Below are 22,017 nucleotides of genomic sequence, written 5' to 3' on the forward strand. Positions count from 1 at the left end.
GTAAGCCATTTAAGAAACACACAAAAGCCGTTCAATTCACTTCAACATTTAAGTTTAATTTGTCAAAATATTTTCGTCGCTAAAATCCGCGACCTGTTCACTGACAAAAATCCGTGCTGCACGGATTTTTGTCAGTGAACAGGTCACGGATTTTAGCGACGAAAATATTTTCACAAATTAAACTTAAATGTTGAAGTGAATCGAACGACTTTTGTGTGTTTCTTAAATGGCTTACAAATACATTCCATGCTGCAATTGTTTTCGTTTCAGCACACGGTCTCAGATCAAATCACTTGCTATGCGAGTACATCTCAGTATCTCTTATTATAAAAGGCAGATTTTATCTGCCTCCCTTTGTCTCTTATAGAAATCTACAATATAGGATTTCTTCAATTACAATTTACCTAGCATTTTTAAGAGTAGAATACATCGGGTCGTGCCAGGTCCAGTTTTTAAAATTTAAACCCCAATTAAGCAAAATTTCGAGAAAACTCACATTGTGGTGTGTAAGTGAAGTGCTTTTCTTAGTGTGGGCTACAGCACACACACACGCACACACAAACGGAGCGAACTGCTTCACTGATGCTATCACCCTAATTTCTCCTCCTTTCTCTTTGCAAGTGTGCAACGATTAAAGTGAAAGTATTTATATAAAACGAGAAGTGTACCTTAAACCACTACTTAAAAAAAAAACAACACAGCAAACAGAAACAAATAAATACATAACGATTTACTCCTCACACAATTTCTTCAATTAGAGTTTACCTATGATTTTTCAAAGTACTTCCATTTGGTCTTGGCATACAAAATTTCTTTCAATTTCAGAAAAAATTCGAGAAAACTAAATATTTTACCATTTCACTCTTTCACTCTGCATTCCCACTTCCTCTTTACACACATGGACACGCAAATATATAAATAAAATTGTAAGCTAACGTGTGTGTGTGTGTGTGCGTGCGTGTGTGTGTGTGTGTGTGCGTGTGTGTGTGTGTGTGTGTGTGTGTGTGTGAGAGGGTGCGTGTGTGTGTGTGTGTGTGTGCGTGTGTGTGAGTTTGTGACAGGAAAGTTTTTTAGGACGAATATAAGATCTAAAGCATATCCAAGTAGCAGAAAGATTGCCCAAAAGTGTATATAGATATTTAAATGTATTTATATATTCATCTATACACAGATGTATGTATAATGTGTGTGTATATATTTCCATAGAGGTAACCTTTCACTCCATACAAAGTTTTTTAGGACGAATATAAGATTGAAAGTATATCCAAGTAGCAGAAAGATCGCCCAAAAGTGTATATAGATATTTAAATGTATTTATATATTCATCTATACACAGATGTATGTATAATGTGTGTGTATATATTTCCATACACGTAACCATTCACTCCGCACAAAGTTTTTTAGGACGAAAATAAGATCTAAAGTTATCTCTAAGTAGCACAAAGATCGCCCAAAAGTGTATATAGATATATAAATGTATTTATTAGCATGGAAAACGGACGCTAAACGATGATGATATTCATCTATGCACACATGCATGTATAACGTGTGTATATATATTTCCATAGAGGTAACCATTCACTCCATACAAAGTTTTTTAGGACGAAAATAAGATCTAAAGTTATCTCTAAGAAACAGAAAGATCGCCCAAAAGTGTATATAGATATTTAAATGTATTTATATATTCATCTATACACACATGTATGTATAATGTGCGTGTATATATTTCCATAGAGGTAACCATTCAATCCATACAAAGTTTTTTAGGACGAAAATATTTATTTATAAAAGAAAGATTGTGTGTCTGTCTACCCCGATTTAGATTCCTAACTACTCCCACATTTTGCGATGCAGTTTAACCAAAACCGGGTATCTTATAGTCGTGATTCATATCGAGCCCTTCTGGGTATTAGCGCGCGTCTACGATGAGTCTACGATTTTACAAATAATTTACCATCATTTTTTTTCCATTTTAATGCATATTTTTTTTAATAAAGGGAAGTAACTCTCAAACTTCACACCAATATGCGTGCTCATATGCGACGTAATATCACATCAGCAGCATTTCCTCACACCCTCCTTGCACTTGGCGAAGGCAAAATACCAGGGGATGAAAATGGTAATATTGCCATCGATTCCATTTGTACCATTGTTAAGACGCCTTCTGATCTCAGAGATGCAGTGTTTCCAGATCTACAAGCTAATTATCAGAATATGGATTGGATTGGCAAAAAGGCTATACTGGCCCTGAGGAATAAAACTGTTCACCATATTAATGATGAAATGCTAAAACTCATTCCTGGGGAAGTCTATGTATATCAGTCTATCGATACAACTCCTGACCCAGAGGACGTCATCAACTATCCAATAGAGGTACTCAATTCCTTTGAGCACCCCGGACTACCACCACACTTTCTCAAACTTAAAGTTGGTGCCGCTATAATGCTCATCAGAAATTTGGTTCCCCCAAAACAATGCAATGGCACACATTTGATCGTTAAGTCCTTATCTCCCACCGTAAACTTATATCAATATTTGCCTGAATAATCATCATAATTCAGTGCAATCATTAACAGTACTTTCAAGCAATTCAGCCCCGAGCAACGCCGGGCAATTCTGCTAGTATATATATAAAACTGAGAATGTGTGTCTGTCTGGCTGTCTGTGTGTTTCCCTAAAACTTGAGAACTACACAACCAATTTCATTCAAATTTTACACATGCCTTACTTAGGGTCAATGTAGTGTCATGGAAAAAAATTTTTTTAACTTCTTGCCTAGGGTGAGCCCACAGCAATATCATATCTTCTCCACTATTTCAGTATTATGTGTTAAAAGTGAAACAAAAACATCTCTCTATTGTAATGTCACATGTATTCACTTTAATACTGAAACTATTAAAGTCAACCTATTATAAAAACAGGGACGAACCATAAAGAGTGGACATCCATTTTGCTAGAAGAAGATCCACTATTGTCTTATATGCAACACTACTGATTTTCAATTCATATTATTCAAATTAATATTCAATTTTTCACCCTTATTATTTTAAATCTAAATTTAGATGTGTGTGTATATATATAGATGTATACACATATATGTATGTATATAGATGTATATATATGGATGTATATATATATATATTATATATATATATACATGTATATATATGGATGTGTATATATCTCTTATTATAAAAGGCAGATTTTATCTGCCTCCCTTTGGGAGTTATACAAATCTACAATATAGGATTTCTTCAATTGCAATTTTAAGAGTATAATGCATCGCGTCATGCCAGGTCCAGTTTTTAAAATTTAAACTTCAATTAAGCAAAATTTACAGAAAACTCACATTCTGGTGTGCGTGTCAAATGCTTTTCTTAGTCTGGTTTACACCACACGCAAACGCACACACACAGTGGGCAACGAATAAAGTGAAACTAGATGTAATATTTGTTTCTCTCTATCACGCTGATAGATACATGAGTAAAATGTATGGGAAGCTAACACATAAGTGTGAGTGAAAATGTTCTTGGAAGAGAGTAAATAGCCAGAGATAGTGATTTGAGGAACACTCATACATACATACATACATACATACACACACACACACACATACATACATACATACACACACACATACATACATACATACATACATACATATACATACATACACACACACACACACATACACACACACACAGTATTGAAGCTTGAGAACAATCAGGATACATTTGCAACACATCTGTTGAAAATATTATTGTTCACACACATACATATACATATATACATACAGACAGACAGACAGATAGACACACACACACACATGATCCAGCATGGCCACAACCTCAAGGCTGAACATAAATATAAAAGAATAACAGAATAAATGTGTGCATGTGTGTGAGAGAGAGAGTGTGTGTGTATATGTATGTATGTATGTATGTATGTATGTATGTATATATATATATAATAATGCGGTTTTTTCAACAGCTTGAACTAAAAGTCAGAGGGGAATGGGATAAACTACTTATATTAACTTGCTATAAAAGCAGGTAGTAATTTTATCTTGTCCTTATTCATAGTGCAAGTTTTGAAGAGTGCATTTCGATTTTAACAGCTATTTTTTTCAAAGCTATATTGGAACAGCCTAGAAGACGAGCCTCATCCTGAAAGATCTGTAGAACTCGACAAGGACATCCTGAAAACCCTGGTGGAACAAAATCTCATCGTAACTGTTGAGGAACTAGCAGAGAAGCTTGGATTTGGTCATTCAACCATTCATTGAGACCTGTGTGCTATCGGAAAAGTCAGCAAATTGGGTCAATGGGTTCCTCACGAACTTTCCGAGTCTAATTGCATGCAGAGAGTGAATGTATGCTTTTCTTTGCTGTCACATCTCACCACTACTGCGCTATGTATATCTATATATATAAAACTGTAGTTGTGTGAGTGTCTGTCCCCTTCGATTTAGATTCCTAACTACTCCCACATTTTGCGGTGCAGTTTAACCAAATAGGTAGCTTATAGTCGTGATTCATATCGAGCCCGTCTGAGTATTAGCGCGCGTCTACGATGAGTCTACGATTTTAAAAATAATTTAACATCATTTTTTATTCCATTTTAATGCATAATTTTTCGTGTGTCGATGGCGGCGGAGTTGGCGTCCACGCTCACATCTGCACCTGTGGGGAAGGGAGTGTAAGGAAATCAACATCGTAATGCGTTGTCAAGGAGACCAGCGTTCTTTAGAACAACGACTTCATGGCTTGAAGACACCAAAACAGAAATGGCTAAGAAAGCGTCTACATGAGTCTACGATTTAAAAAAAATTTACCATCGTTTTTTTTTTTCCATTTTAATGCATTTTTTCGCTATTATATAAGGGAAGTAACTCTCTAAAAATGTCTACGATGAGTCAACGATTTTTCAAAAAATTTACCATCATATTTTTTCCATTTTTAATGCATTTTTTGCTATTTTTTGGCTATAACTCTCTAATATACTGCTAGTATATATATATACACATGTATATATATAGACGTATATGTATATGTACAGCTGTATATGTATAGATGTATTTCTATAGATATAGATATAGAAATATAGATATAGTATATGTGTGTATCTCTTATTATAAAAGGCAGATTTTATCTGCCTCCCTTTGGGAGTTATACAAATCTACAATATAGGATTTCTTCAATTACAATTTACCTTGCATTTTTAAGAGTACAATGCATCGCGTCATGCCAGGTCCAGTTCTTAAAATTTAAACTCCAATTAAGCAAAATTTACAGAAAACTCACATTCTGGTGTGTGTGTCAAATGCTTTTCTTAGTCTGCTTTACAGCACACGCAAACGCACACACACAGTGGGCAACGAATTAAATGAAAGTAATTGACTTACTGTAGTGAGTGATTCTTTCACTCTGCCTCCCACTTCCTCTTTCAACACATACACACGCAAATATATAAATAAAATTGTAAGCTAACGTGCGTGTGTGTGTGAGTGGGTGTGTGTGGGTGTGCGCGTGTGTGTGTGCATGTGTGTGTGTGTGTGTGTGCGTGTGCGTGAGTGTGTGACAGGAAAGTTTTTTACGATGAATATAACACCTATATCCAAGTAGCAGAAAGATAAGACAGTAAGGTGTGATTTGAGGGAGATTTGGCTGCTATTTCTACCATGTCTAGCTACCATGTAGGGGTCTCCCTCATAGGCTCATACATACATATATACATAGATAAGACAGTAAGGTGTGATTTGGGGGAAATTTGGCTGCTATTTCTACCAGGTCTAGCTGCCATGTAGGGGTCTCCCTCATAGGCTCATACATACATATATACATAGATAAGACAGTAAGGTGTGATTTGGGGGAAATTTGGCTGCTATTTTTACCAGGTCTAGCTACCATGTAGAGGTCCCCCTCATTGGCTCATATATATATACATACATAAGACAGTAAGGTGTGATTTGAGGGAGATTTGGCTGCTGTTTCTACCAGGTCTGTTAGGCCTTCTCATGTAAACTCAAGCTTTCTCATGCCTTGAACATAAGACCAAAGCTGAGAATGTATTCTTTTATTCTTCTGCTTTTTCCAGCCATTGGTCTGTGGCCATGCTGGGGCAATGCCTTGAAGAATTGTAGTTTAATGAATCAACTCCAGTTTTATTTTTGTAAGCATTGTACTTATTCTATCTGTTTCCTTTGTCAAACCACTAGGTGACAGGGATGTAAACAAACCAACATTCGTTGTCAAGCAGTGGTGGAGGACAATCACAAGCACAGACACGCACACACACACACATACATGCATACACATATACACACATACATACATATATATATATGTGTGTATATATATATTGCAGCGTGGAAGGTGTTTGTAAGCCATTTCAGAAACACACAAAAACTGTTACATTCACTTCAACATTTAAATTTAATTTGCCAAAATATTTTCGGCGCTTTGAGACTGCGACCTATTCATTGACAAAAATATCGTGCTAACAGGTCACGGTCTCAAAGCGACTAAAATATTTTGACAAATTAAATTTAAATGTTGAAGTGAATCTAACGGTTTTTGTGTTTCTTAAATGGCTTATAAACACCTTCAACGCTGCAACTGTTTTCGTTCCAGCACACGATCTCAGATCAAGTCACTTGCTATGCAAGTACATCTCTGTAACTATATATATATTTATATATATATATATATGTATATTGGTAAAAACAGTAAGATAACAAAAGAAAGAGACCTCAATATTATGTAAATAGAGGAAATCTTTATATATAAAAGTGAGGCTGTATGTCTGTCTCCTACAATTTAGATTCCTAACTACTCCCACATTTTGCGGTGCAGTTTAACCAAAACCGGGTATCTTATAGTCGTGATTCATATCGAGACCGTCTGGGTATTAGCGCGCGTCTACGATGAGTCTACGATTTAAAAAAAAAATTACCATCAATTTTTCCCATTTTTAATCCATTTTTGACATATATAAGGGAAGTAACTCTCTAAAATTTATCATTAAATCTCAGAACGTAAAAAGCTACAGTAACACCCCTCCCCCTTTGTGGTTAGCCATATTGAGATGGCTATTATACTTTACATCTCTAAAAATGCTTATATAATTATTTCCCTTACAAACCCGAGCAACGCCGGGCGATACTGCTAGTATATATATATATATATATATATATTTGTACATGTAATATGTATATATATATATATATTTGTACATGTAATATGTACACATATATATACACATATATACATGCATACATGTATTAAAGTGAAAGCCTGTGACATTACAATAGAGAGATGTTTTTGTTTCACTTTTAACACATATTGTTAATATTGAAATATTGGAGAAGATATGATATTGCTGTGGGCTCGCCCTAGGCAAGAAGTTAAAATTTTTTTTGTCCATAGCTGTATATGTATAGCTGTATATACATGTATATGTATAGATGTATATGTATACATGTATATGTATAGATGTATTTCTATAGATATAGATGTATATGTATACATGTATGTGTAGATGTATATATATATATATAGATGTACATGTAATATGTACATACACATATATACATGCATACATATATACACCCATACACACATACCCACCAACAAACACACACACATACACATGTGGTAACAAACACATGGTCCTCAGTTCAGTCCCACTATGTGGTAACTTGGCATGTGTCTTCTGGTATAGCCTCAGACCAACCAAAGCCTTGTCAGTGGATTTTGTAGACAGAAACTGAAAGAAATCAATTGTATATATATATATATATATATATAATATATATATATATATATATATTATATATATGTATGTATATATATAAGTCTATGCGTGTGTCTATATGTTTCTCCCTCATCACTGCTTCACAACTGTTGTTCGTTTATTTACATCCCCATAACTTACTGGTTTCACAAGAAACTGATGGAATTATCAAAATAAAAAAAAACCCACTAGGCAGTGTCTCATATTTTTGTTTGCCCACTTAGTCGTATCTATCAATTTATCTTTGTATATGTATGTATGTGTGTAAATATCTATATCTATCTATCTATCTATCTATCTATCTATCTATCTATCTATCTATCTATCTATCTATCTATCTATCTATCTATCTATATATATATATATATATATATATATATATATATATATATATATATATATATATATATAAAACACCCTAATGGGGGCCTTAACTCCCAAATTTTAGTCATTTCTTTTATGATCAAAAACTAGGTCAAAAGTATTGAATGGATCTTCATGAAATTTGGAAATTATATTCTATGCATAAGGGCCATAACCCCCATGACAATTCATATATTTTTGCTGTTGATGAAATTTTAACCATAGATATTAGACACAAGTAAAGTAATATTTATAAAATTTCATCTTCTTACAGGTTAGAAAGACCCCCTCCATGGGGACTTAACACCCACAATTTTGTCGTTTTATCTAAGCAAAGACGAATACAGTTGTGCTCTTGGAAGCTGCCAGGAATTCTCCCGTTTTGTTGCCAGCTGCATTAAACATTCACCAAGAGGCCCGTAAACAAGTCTGGCATTGAAATGCAAAGCTCATAGGGTAGACCATCCAAACCCATTTAGTTTCCTAACTAAATCCCACTCTGTTTTCTTATGTTCTACAGCTAGAACCTTACTAAACCGAATAGATTCTGCTCTAATTGCCCTCTTGAGAGCAAACCACCAGTTGTTATTGATGATTGTTCCCATCAATGCGCATTTAACTAATAAACTAATTCTGTCTTTGCACGTTGTTAACGACGCATTTAGCTTCCAGTAACCGGGACCCTGTCTATGGAGCCTATCTAAGTCGACTGTACAGATCACGAATTTGTGGTCTGTGTAGCCGACTATGTAGAATTATGGACACCCTATGCTGTCCTTATCCACTGGCCTACAGAAAACTCTATCTAAGTACAATCTAGACAGCCCGATGCAATTAGTCCAAGTCCACATTGGCACATTTGGGTTGTTTAGTTGATACCTGTCAGACAGCTGAAAGCGTCTGAGTAGGTTAGCGAGGCTCTTGCATCCCACTCTCCTATCAGATGCTCTCACACCCACCCAATCGAAATATTTATCTAAGACAACGCTCCAATCCCCAACTTGCACTAAAGTGCGAGACATGCTCAGGAAATCCTCTAGACGCTTGAAATAATCCGACTGCTCTGCTCCTGTTGGAGCATAGGCAGCCAGCAGTCTGAAGGCACCACCATCACTACCGTCCACGTCCAGGACCATCAACTTACCCTCTGGATCCAGGAAGACTGCCTTTATTTTCAAACCCAGGCCTTTCCTAAATAGCACAGCAGTACCACCACTGCCCGCTCCCAGCCTGGTTTTGCTAATGGCTGCTACATCCACACTGTAAGACCTCAGGTCATTTAAAAGGTGACCTTGTTTCTAAGGTGACCTGAGGCCTCTCACTTTTATGCTACTGATTCTGAGCACAAACATGGTTTTAAAAAAAAAAATTTATGCAGGAGAAAAAGATCTACTTACCACCATTGTCTAGAGGGGTGGCTCCCTTGTGCTTTTATGTGGGTATTTCCACCAGATTTTTGAAAAGTTTTTTTGAGAAACTTTTTCCGAGTGACCTAACATCGTTTGGAAATTTGTTTTTTATTTTCTTTTAGTTCTCATTTGATATTTTGAGTATGAGTATGTGTGCTGGTGGTGTGTTGTGTGTGGGTATGAAAAAATCTGATATTTTCGTGTCTGTATTTTCTTCAAGTATGTGACTGGGTGTTCGTTGTTTGTGTTTACTGTTGTAATGTTGGTACTGGTGGTGGTGGTATCTGTGTGTGCTGGTGTTTGCAGTGGTAGTGCTAGAGAAGGTGTTGTTGAATGCTGTGAGTGCATGTTGTTGCTGTTGTTGTTGGGAAGCTCTAGTTTCTTGCACCTTCCCACTTTGTCTGCTGCCTCTTTAGGGGATGTCCTTGGGGTCCATTACATTGTTTTATGATGCATTTTCATCTATTGTTTTTGTTGGTGCTTTTGTTGTTGAAAATGGTGTTGTTGTTGTTGGTGGTGCGGAAGCTTTTGGATTTTGTTTCGGCTGCATCTCCTATTATTGTTGCTGCTGCACTGGAGATGTCTCTGGTGACTTCTTTTTTCTCTCCACTTCCATTCTTTTCTTAAAAATGGAGCAATCTACTTTTAAATGCTTTTCGCTGCTGTAGAGGTAGCACTTTGGTCTTCACCCCTCTACAGCAACGTGCAGCTTTGTGCCATCCGGAAAATTTATGGAGTCGGGTATTGCATTTATGCTTTCTTGTTCAATCTGAAGGAGAAGCTGCATACCCATACCTGACCAGTTTTGGCTGTGCAATTTATGCACTTCCAAAATAGTGGCAGTGTCTTCTATATTTAGTTCGGGCGGCACTTGCTTGATTTTTATCTTCGTAACCAACTAGCTCCGCAAGAACCTAGTCAGCTCGGCTACACAAATATTCAAAAATATACAAGTGTTACATAATATTTCCAATAAAAATTGGCCCAAAACTTACAGCTTCTGGAGAGACGTCCGTCCGCTTTCAAAACAACAACAACAACAACAACAATAATAATAATAATAATAATAATAATATCGAAGCTATCAACACCTGGGCAGTTTCACTCCCTAGATATGGAGCAGGGGTAATCGCATGGACACTAGGCAAACTAACAGCTTAGACAGAAAGGCAAGGAAGTTGCTAACTAGATATGGGTTACTCCACCCCAAAAGTGACACAGACAGACTGTATGTACCATGAAAAAGAGGGGAAAGAAGACTTATTGGATGTGAACACAGCAGTAGAGCAGAAGAAAACAACATAGCATGGTATGTAAAAGTTGCCACAGAACTGCTATTATGAGAAGTAAGAAGGTCAGGCTTGTGTAGGATGAAAGATTCCAAAGATAAAGCACTATACAAGGAATTGAAAATGAATGAAACTGAAGATAGATGGGTAAAGAAAAGAATGCATAGTCAATTTCATAGGGATGTTGAAGATAAGACAGAGAAAAAAGACGTCAGTGGATGACTAAAAGTGATTTAAAACCGGAAAAGGAGGCTCTAATCTGTGCTGCCCAAGATCAAGCACTAAGAACAAACTACATAAAATACAGAATAGACAACACATCAGAAAGTGATAAGTGCAGAATCTGTGGGCAAAATGGTGAAACCGTATGGCATATTACCAGCCAAGAAGGAATATATGAGACACAACAATATAGCCAGGCTTGACCATTGGACACTTTACAACAAGTATGGACTTGACAGAGCAAAAAATTGGTATGACCACAAACCTGAAGGCATCATTGAAAATAGATATGCAAAGATCCTATGGGATTTTACGATTCAGTGTGACCATAAGATAGAGAATAGGAAGCTGGACATAGTCTTGAGAAAAAAAAAAAACCATGCTGGATCATAGATATAACATGCCCAGCTGACAAGGTATGAGATAAGGAAGAAAGAAAAGTTGAGAGATATGACAGGATTAGCTTGGATGTTAAGCAGTTGTGGTTGATGAAAAGGTAGCAGTAGTACCAATAATTGTCGGAGCCCTGGGAACAGTGAGCAAAAATCTCGAGAAGTACGTGGAACAAACAGGGGCTGCAATAAGAGTGGAGCACTTGCAGAAAACAGTACTGCTTGGAACAACTCGAAGGTACTCGAAAAATAAGCTGGCAGTGAACAGCTGACACTAAAGTACATCAGCAGCGTTAGAAGCTGTGCAAAGGCAATGATAATAATGATAATAATAATAATTGTTATAAAGTACATTGTTTTGTCTTGGTATAAAAGATGGTCTACAGTAAATATTCTGCTCAGTACCACAGATTTACTCATCAGTTGTTTGACCGTAACCAGTTGACCATGTCCCTTAGTGGCTGATGATATGTGCATCTCTGATCATGAACAAAAGTAGTAGGGGAGCATCATAGCCATGTGTTGAAAGGAATGCTTAGAGGTTTGGATAATTCATCTTTGGAAACATGGGTGGTTTACTCAACATCCTTAAACAAGGAAAAAAGCTAGGAAGTATGATCTATCATATATAGACAAAGCAGTTCTAGATGAAGTAAAAACTAAAAGGAAAAATCTAATAATAGCATGGATAGATTATAGGAAAGCCTATGACATGGATAACTAAGTTCAGTATAGCAGACAACATAAGAGAATTAATTAGCTCTGGCATGAAGAAATGCAAAGTAGATCTCTACTCAGGTGACACACTGTTAGAGAAAGTTAATATCAAGAGGAATTTTCCAGGGGGACTCATTGTCACTTTTAATATTTGTCTTATGTTTGATCCCCTTCAGTTTAGTATTAAGGAAAGCAAAGGCGGGGTATCAGTTCAGAAATAGTAAGGGAAAAATTAACCATTTGCTCTACATGGATCATCTGAAGCTTTCAGTAAGAATGAAAAAGAAATAGATTCTTTAATACAGACTGTAAGACTCTTCAGCAAAGATATAGGCATGGCATTTGGCATAGCTAAGTGTGCAATATTAGCCTTGAGAAGGGGACAGGTAGTCAACAGTGAAGGTATCCAATTACCAGATGGTCAGACATTAGAGTCATTGAAAGGAGGAGAAAATTATAAGTATCTAGGAGTAACAGAATCTGAGAAATGAAAACAAATTTGAGAAGGAGTACATCAGAAGGGTGACGAAGCTAATGAAGTCAAAGCTAAATGGTCCGAACCTAGTGAAGGCTGTAAATACTTGGGCAGTATTATTACTTAGAACTCAGCAGCTTTTGTAGATTGGACTAAAACAGAATTAGCAAAGCTAGACAGAAGAACCAGGAAGGAATTCAAATACAAATGGAGGACTCCACTCAGGGGCAGGAGTAGCAAGATTATACCTACCTAGAAAGAAAAGCAAAATAGGGCAACTAAAGACCAGTTATTAATTGATAAAATGGTAACCAGAAACTGCAGACACAGGCAGGATTGAATATAATATGGCTGGATTATAAAAACCACATGAGATGTGATGCTGCACAGCTGGATAAGTTAGACAATGAACATGCTTGCAGTAGCAGGAAATAAGGACAAAATGGTCAGTGAAAGTAGGAAACATTGGAGTACTGAATTGACTGGAGGAAAACAAAAACATGGAGAGGTGAACATAAGACATGGAATACTCCAAGGTGATAGCTTATCTCTTACTATTTGTATTGGCCATGATAATTACTTAGTTTGATATTACAGGAAGTCGAAATAGCTTGTGATTTGGGAAAATAGTATGGTCAAATAAATCATTTCCTATTCATGAGTAATTTAAAGCTTTATGTGAAAGCAGCTGGAAAGTCTTGTACATACTGTTTGTATTTTCTAGAATGAAGTAGATAATGGAATTCAGGCTTGAAAAGTGATATGAGAGAATTTGAAGGAAACCAGGGAATTGAAATGCCAAATGGGCAAACAAGGAAATCAGTTGAGAAAGGACAGTGGTATTTGAGAATACTGAAGGCAGATGAAATAGAAATGAAGTGATGAAACAGATTATAGGTAGGGAGTATACAAGGAAAATGAGGAAAATATTATCATCAAGGTCAAATTGAAGAAATGTTATTGAAGTAATTAATTAAGTAATTAATTCAAGAGCAGTGCCAGTTATCAGATATGGAGCTGGAACTGTTGACTGGACAAAACACAACATGCAGAAACTTGACAGAAAAATTAGAAAACTGTTGACTATGTATGGAGCCTACACATCCAAAATTTGATTTCAACCAGTTGTACTTGAAGAAAGACCAGGGTGGAAGAGGCTTAATTTGTATAGGAATGTTTGCAAATGGAATGAAACAGCTTACTAAATTATTTGTAGAAGAGCACAGATAAGTTACTAAAGGCAGTGAATAAAGAACAAGTGGTCAAGACAGGAAAAGGAGTAAGGGACAAAAATGAAATTCATTGAGAACATGTTAAATGGATAGATGAGAAACCTTTGTATGGTCAGTTTTGGAAAGCCACTGAGGATGTATGTGCAACAAAATCCTGGGCTTTATTGAAAAAGAGAATTGAAAAAAGAAACAGACAGCTATAATAGCTTCTCATGATCAAGCACTACAGTGCATGGGGAGAAGGTGCCAGCAAAATGCAGAGTATGTGGAATTTAGGATGAAATAATGACACATAGCTGGATAATGCTCCAAGTTGGTTCAAGGAAAATATAAGAAATGGAAACAAGATAAACTTGTGAAAGTTTTACCATCTTCACACAAATGGGGATTTGAAGCAGGAAGTATTTGAGGACTTCAGTTGGGAAACTACAAGATTTTGTAGGATTTTCCAATTCAAATGGATAAAAAGATAGAACATAACAAGCTTGTGTTAGACAAGGAAAATTGAATTTGCTTACTGATTGATCCATCATGCCTATTTCAGATTAAGATTGTGAAGAAAACATGAAAAGTTGAAAAAATACAACCCCCAAAAATTTGAGATTGCAAGGATTTGGAACATGAAATCTGTAAAGGTTGTACTTGTGATAATTGGTGCATTAGAGACTGTGAGTAATGACTGAGATAAAGCAAAGGGACTGTGAGTAATGACTTGGTTAAACCAAATTGGAATGAAATGTCCTACAGAACTTCTACAATAGGTTTGATTCTTAGGAATAGGAAAGACAATCAGAAAAGTTTTGAGTACTTGATGTTGATTGATATCATGTAGATATTTAAGGTTGCAGGTAGTAAGCTACTACTCACACAAATTTTAGCAGGGAAAAGCCCAATCCCAAGTCAAATAGAATAACAACAACAATAATAATAAAGGTTTCAAATTTTGGTACAAGACCAGCAATTTTAGGAGAGGAGACAAGTCAATTATATCAACCCCAGTGCTCAACTGATATTCATTTTATCAACATCGAAAAGATGAAAGGCAAAGTCACTCTTAGTAGAATTTGAACTCAGAACATTAAGACAGATCAAATGACATTTTGTCCAGTGCAGTAACAATTTTACATCATTCCCAGTTCTTATCTGGTACTTATTTCATCAATCTTGCTAGAATGAATGGCCTTGACCTTGGTAGAATTTGAACTTAGAATGTAAAGATGGATGAAATGTCGCTAAGCATTTTGCATGGTGTGCAAATGATTCTGGCTGCTCACTGCCTTAATAATAACAACAACAACAACAACAACAATTGTTATCATGTACATTGTTTTGTTGTGGTATACTTTTGAAAATCTTTTTTTTAAAAAAGTGAAACCAGTCAAGTCAATAAACATTTTTAAAAGACCTCCACATTTTCAAATCCTCTTTCCTGTATATTTTCACTTGTGTGGTACCTTGCAAGTTTACATATATATTATATATATATATATTATATATATATATATATATGGGTGTATGTATGTATATCTCATTATCATCATTTAACGTCTGTTTTTCATGCTGGCATGAGATGGATAGTTCTATAGAAAGTGGCAGGTCAGAAGACTGCACTAATCCTTGCTGTCTGCTTTGACATGGTTTCTATAGTTGGATGCCCTTCCTAATGCCAACCACTTTATAGAATGTACTGTTTGCTTTTTACATGGCACCAGCAGCAGTGAAGTGACTGAGTAACTTGCAAGAAAAGACCCTCTAAGCTAAGATAAGGAGTAACATGGAGAACAGAAAAAGGGATCTTGCATTAGAGGGAAACATAGCTGCTTGAGGTGGACAGAGAGTAGAGAGTAAGGGTAAGTGGTGATGAAAGTGAGTGGGCAGAGGACTGGAGCAGGCAAGTATATGAGATTGCAAAAGGATAGTGGTAGATGAAGGAGGAGTATAATGAGTGGGCAGAGGTAGCAGGTGGAGTTATTAGTAGGATAAGTTGTGGGGAAGAGATTCAACGAGGATATATTGTTTGCAGGTAGATATGTGAAGGAGAATGGGGGGGGTGAATGAGTGAGCATGGGTGGGGAGAAGATAGGTTGTGTGGAAGATGGGTTGTAGAGAAGATTCGTCGGGGGGAGGGGGGAAGACAGTGTGTAGGTGGCAGGCATGGACACAAAGGATATACTTTTATGGCCTCGATTTTACTTAATTGAGTAGGTCTTCTCAAGCCTAGCAAATAGCCAATTGTCTTGGTTCTTTGTTATCTCTCTTGTGAGGCTTAACATATGAAGATCATTTCTTACCACTTTGTCCCCTAACTTCCTCTTCCAGATGTACACTCCACATTTAGAGATCAGCACCTCTTTATGCAGCTGTTGTCATCCACATGCACCATATAACCATAACACAGCCTTCTCTCTTGCACACTACATTTGATGCCACTTGTGTCCAGTTTTTCTCTTAAAACATTTACACTTCATCATACATGCACACAGACATTGCATATCCAACAAAGCATGCTGGCTTCATGTCTCTCAAGCCTTTGCATGTCCTCTGCAGTAACAGCCCATGTTTCACTACCACATAACATTGCAGGCTTCATACATTCTGCCTGTCACTCTGAAGGAGAGGCGTTTGTTACCAACAAAGGTAATATCTCTCTGAACTTTGTACAGCTGGATTCTAACAACTACACTTTCAGGACAACCTCCTTCACTGCTAACTTCATCACCTAGGTAATAGAAACTATCAACTACCTGTAAGGATCTCCCTGGACATATGAGGAAGTCTATTTCCTATACATTCTTTGTGTTTATTGTACCTGTATATCTACCACACACAGAGAATACTTTCTCTGTTAACTTTCTTGTGAATCCACTGTACCTCTTATGTATCCATACACTGCACTGGGTACACCATATGGAATCTCTATACTTTTCTACAAGCAGAACCATTTCCCTGAAGGGATTAGTAATTTGCTTTCCTACTTGCTTTCACACCTGAAATTTATTCTCTAATTCTACAAGAGAATAAGATCATCAGCATAGAGGAACTTCCAAGGGTAGTCAGTCTAATTGCTGACTTTCACCATCCTGACAGCATCTTTGTATATGGTTTTGACAGCTCTCACCAACTACTCATCTACCCCTAGCTTCCACAGTGAACACCAGATGAGGAAGTAAGGGACCCTGCCAAAGGCAATCTCCATATTGACAAATGCTATGTATAGCAGTTTATTTTTTATTAAATGCTTCTGCTGCAATTGCCTTACTAGGAAGATAGTATACGTGTGTGTTTGTGTGGGTGTGCGTGTACACATATAAACATAAATATATGCATGTGTGTATATGTATTTCTATATTCATTGTGATTGGCACTGAGTTTTCTTTAATGTAAACTGGTGATTCCTTGAAAATATAAATTTTTATTACTTGATTGCTACTGCCTCACCTACACTGAGGTCATTTAAATGATTAACAGATTTGTAGTATTTAATCTACAGATGAATATTGCTGTGACATTTGTAAAAGAAATATATTTATTGCATTAAATATTATTTCTAAATGCCTCAGTAAAAAATCAATGTGCTGATTAGTTAAACCTTTAGCATTTAAACCAGCTATATCTGGCCCATATATTCTGTTTGTTTTATTTTCAATCCAGCCAGACCTGGCTTCTCATACAATGACCTTTTGGAGATAAATAATTACATTATTGAAATCTCAAGTCTCTAAGATAATGTATGATTAATTTAAAACAATGTGAATAAATATGCATTATATTTCACAGAGTAATCTGAATCATAAAGGATAAAATATTAAATTACACCCTTCCCTTTAATTAGTATGTTGGATACACCTGCTTGTCCTAAAATATTTTTCTAGATTACTGAAAAGTATCTCACAAATTGTATTGTAATGTGATAATTCAAATAGTGCCTGATAAAATGAAGTAGTTATTTTGTTCTATTATGTAACATATCAGTAAGCAATAAGTTCTCATAGAAAAAATTGTTACATAATTGAAAAGTCATCTTCATTCTTATTCAATTATTATTATTTTCTCAGTAATACATGTACAACATCTAGTAGGTTTTACAGTATTCTTAATTAACTAGTTAATGTTTCATTAATAGAGTGGTTGATAAAGTTTGATGGCACTCCTTTTGTTGGCATGTGTGTGTGTGTGCATGCACATGTGTATTGGTATAGTTCAGTTTAAATTGCATAACATATTACTGGTCTCATCATTATAATCATTGTTTCAACATCCACTTCAATAAGGATAATATTTACATTCTTGACTGTCTTTCAAAGATTAATGGCAATAAATCTATGCCACTTATAATCACCAGTAGGCCTATCAAAGGTTCTTTAAGTAAATGTTTTAATGTTTCTCAAATATATCCCATTTTGAAACTTGGTAACAAATGTCTTTCTTTCTTAAATAATAGTAGTTAATATGCAATGACGACAGTAGCATGATCATTGGCATTGTCATTATAAATATATGTGTGTGTGTATATATATATATATATCAACTAGTTTTACTCACAAACCATTCATCAGCATGTGGCTATAGAAGAAAACATCACTCAACACTGCCCAAATAGAGGAAACAGACCCTAAGCCATGTGCTTCCAAAGAAAACTTCTTAACCATATGGATATGCCTGTATTTAAAACATATTTTGGAGATTCTGATATTCAGAGATTGTGGTTTCTGGAATTTAAATATGTTGAGTCTGATCTTTCAAAGTTTTAGCATTTGAGTATTTGGGATTATGATTTACTTCTTTCTCTTCACTGTAATTTATCAGTAACTAGCGGTATCGCCTGGCGTTGCTCGGAAATAACTATATAAGCATTTTTAGAGATGTAAAGTATAATAGCCATCTCAATATGGCTAACCACAAAGGTGGGGGTGTTACTGTAGCTTTTTACGTTCTGAGATTTAATAATAAATTTTTAGAGAGTTACTTCCCTTATATATGCCAAAAATGCATTAAAAATGGGAAAAATTTATGGTAAATTTTTTTTTAAATCGTAGACTCATCGTAGACGCATGCTAATACCCAGAAGGGCTCGATATGAATCACGACTATAAGATACCCGGTTTTGGTTAAACTGCACCGCAAAATGTGGGAGTAGTTAGGAATCTAAATCGTAGGAGACAGACAGCACACAACCTCACTTTTATATATAAAGATCTCCCTCTTTTTTAATCCTTTTGATGCTAACCCGGTCGTAGCCGGCTGAAAAATTTTTTTGGTTCATAAGACTAACCTGGCAGCAGCCAGTCGAGAGTACCCATTGTTATTTAAATGTGAATTAAGTCTCGTTAGTACATTTGTGAAAATATGTTATTTCACTTTGTAAATACTTGAGTTATAGTATGCGGTATTGCTTGACGTGATATCTGAACTCAGTGAATTTTGGAAGATTTTTTTCCACATTTTTTTTTTGCGTCAATTTTTTTTTCAACTTTGAAAATGGATAGGAGTTTCATGCTATCAATCAAAGATTTTGAATTTAAAGGTTTTTCAACGAAAAATATGGAGATATCGAGAAAAAGAATGAATGTGGTGTACGAGAATGAAGAGGATATTTCTGTATCCGAAACCAAAAGCAGCAATTCAGAAGAAACTGAAAGTGGCGATAGCAACAGTAAAGACAATTTTACATTGGAATGAAGTAAAAACTTTAAAAATGTTTTTATTAGCAATTTTTCTGAGGGGATGGGGGGTCTAACCATAGTTTTTCTTAGGAAGCAAAACTCTTAGACTTTTATTTTTTTCAGTATGCTTGTTTGAAGCGATCACTCGTCATCATCATCATCATCGTTTAATGTCCGCTTTCCATGCTAGCATGAGCTGGACGATTTGACTGAGGTCTGGCAAAACAGATGGCTGCACCAAGTTCCAATCTGACCTGGCAGAGTTTCTACAGCTGGATGTCCTTCCTAACGCTAACCACTCCGAGAGTGTAGCGGGTGCTTTTACATGCCACTGGCACGAGGGCCAGTCAGGTGGTACTGGCAATGGCCATACTCAAATGGTGATTTTTATGTGCCACCTGCACAGGAGCCAGTCCAGTGGCACTGGCAATGACCTCGCTTGAATGTTTTTCACATGCCTCCAGCACAAGTGCCAGTAAGGCAACGCAGGTAATGATCACATTTAAATGGTGCTTTTTATGTGCCACCGGCATGGAAGCTAGTTTGTTGTTCTGGCAATGATCACACTTGGATAGTACTCCTAGTGCTCCACTAGCATGGATGCCAGTCATTGAATTTGATTTCGATTTGATTTGCCTCAACAGGTCATCGCAAGCAGAGTTTAGTGTCCAATGAAGGAAAGGTACGGATTATATAAGTGGGCTGGTTACACCCCGGGCATAGGCCACAAGGTTATGGTCTCACTTGGCTTGCCGAGTCATCTCAAGCACAGCAAATTTCCAAAGGTCCCAGTCACTAGTCATTGCCTCGGTGAGGTCCAATGTTCGAAGGTCATGCTTCACCACTTCATCCAAAGTCTTCCTGGGTCTACCTCCTCCACAGGTTCCCTCAACTGCTAGGGTGTGGCACTTTTTCACACAACTATCAACATCCATTCTCGCCACATGGCCATACCAGCGCAGTCGTCTCTCTTGCACACCACATCTGTGGATTTACGTGGAGTCCAGTATTTCAGTTTATTTCACCTTCATGGTACACCCGTTCTGTTGTGCATTAAATTCAACTGATAATCTAGTTATGTGCACAATTCTATATCAAAATTTTGTTGCATACCCAATTGAATATTAGCTGATGATTAATTTTCTATGGTGATGTTTAAACAAAATTTTAATATTTTCACCTTTTGTTCAGTTTACCTGGATTTACCTGTAATTAGAGTCACTTTGAGACAAAGGTTATGTAATAGAATTAATAAAGAACCCTTTCTTTAATTATGTTCCAAATATCACATTAATATGTTGATAAGTAGAAAAAAGTTACAGTAGTTTAATGAAACTAGTCTAAATTCATGATTATTTTAGAATTTAATTGAAACTCATGAGGGGGTGTGTTTTGGTCAGAAATATACTAACGAAAGGGTTAATCAAGTTTTTGGTCATGTCACCCTAAATGAACTGAGACAGTTTAGAGTAGTGAGGACTCATTTATATTGTAGAGTACAAGATAACCTCGCTAGTGTTGGTGTCATGATAATGTGCACATAGCACACTCTGGAAAGTGATTAACAAATGAACAAATACATAGTGTGGAGAGGACTCTTGTCTTGATGAGGATAAGGACATGACAACCTCTCATTTGATTGTGCTATGATAAAATGTACCTAGTATAACTTATAAAGTGACCAACTAACAAGCAGATATGTGTGGATCAAGCGTACCCTTTCATCTTGCCTTATTAAAGACGCAACTTATCTCTCTGATGCTGGTCCAATGATAAAATGCACTTGGTACATTCTGTAAAGTGGTTTGCTGAAAAGGCAGAGGTGACATAAGTTGCCAACTTTTCTAGTGCTGGTGACATGATATAAGGCACCAGTGGATAAAGTTGAAAAGAGCATTTAGCTATCAAAACTCCATCAACAACAGAACATACAAGCCAGGTGTAATCTCTGACCCATCTAGGAAGACAATAACTCTGATTAAGAACTAACTTAAACTGCAAAAACCCATCCAACCAATGTCAGCATGAAAAGCAAGTGTAAAATGATGAGGCAAAATGATTTTAAAATTCAATTTACCTTAATTTAGTTTTCCGCTCCTCATGGAATCGTTCAACAAATCTGTTTGCCTATAATTTGGATTAAAAAATACAAAGAAAATATTAACTCTAATGGAAAATATTGGTTCTATAAGAAAAAAAAAATCACTTTGAACAAAAAAGATTAGATTTTTTCACCATCTTTATTTTCTAAACTATTTTCTTTCTTGTACTATGACCCAATTTCTCCTTGTATATGATCCAATTTCTCCAAGTAAATAACACATCTGTTGCAAGTTAGTTAAATTGCGAAATACATTTTAAAACTTTAGGGATTAAACAGTGAACAAACAGCAGTACCATGGACTTTTGCAGAGCCTCGTAGACTGATTGTATAAAGTGAACATGAAATTAGGGCGGTGAG

The 22,017-nt window shown here is 36.1% G+C and overlaps 1 protein-coding gene across 1 annotated transcript in view; it reads right to left on the reverse strand.

Moving 5' to 3' along the window:
* LOC115217636 (vacuolar protein sorting-associated protein 54) overlaps positions 1–22,017 on the reverse strand; it is a gene marked incomplete at its 5' end in the record, with an annotated part of 299,488 nt that overhangs the window by 150,573 nt on the left and 126,898 nt on the right. Inside the window, one exon of the mRNA XM_029787388.2 lies at positions 21,634–21,683. Coding sequence (XP_029643248.2) covers positions 21,634–21,683 — 50 coding nt within the window. The remainder of the gene's footprint in view (positions 1–21,633; positions 21,684–22,017) is intronic.

Source organism: Octopus sinensis, linkage group LG11 (genome assembly GCF_006345805.1).
Source record: "Octopus sinensis linkage group LG11, ASM634580v1, whole genome shotgun sequence".
NCBI classification, from domain to species: Eukaryota; Metazoa; Mollusca; class Cephalopoda; order Octopoda; family Octopodidae; genus Octopus; species Octopus sinensis.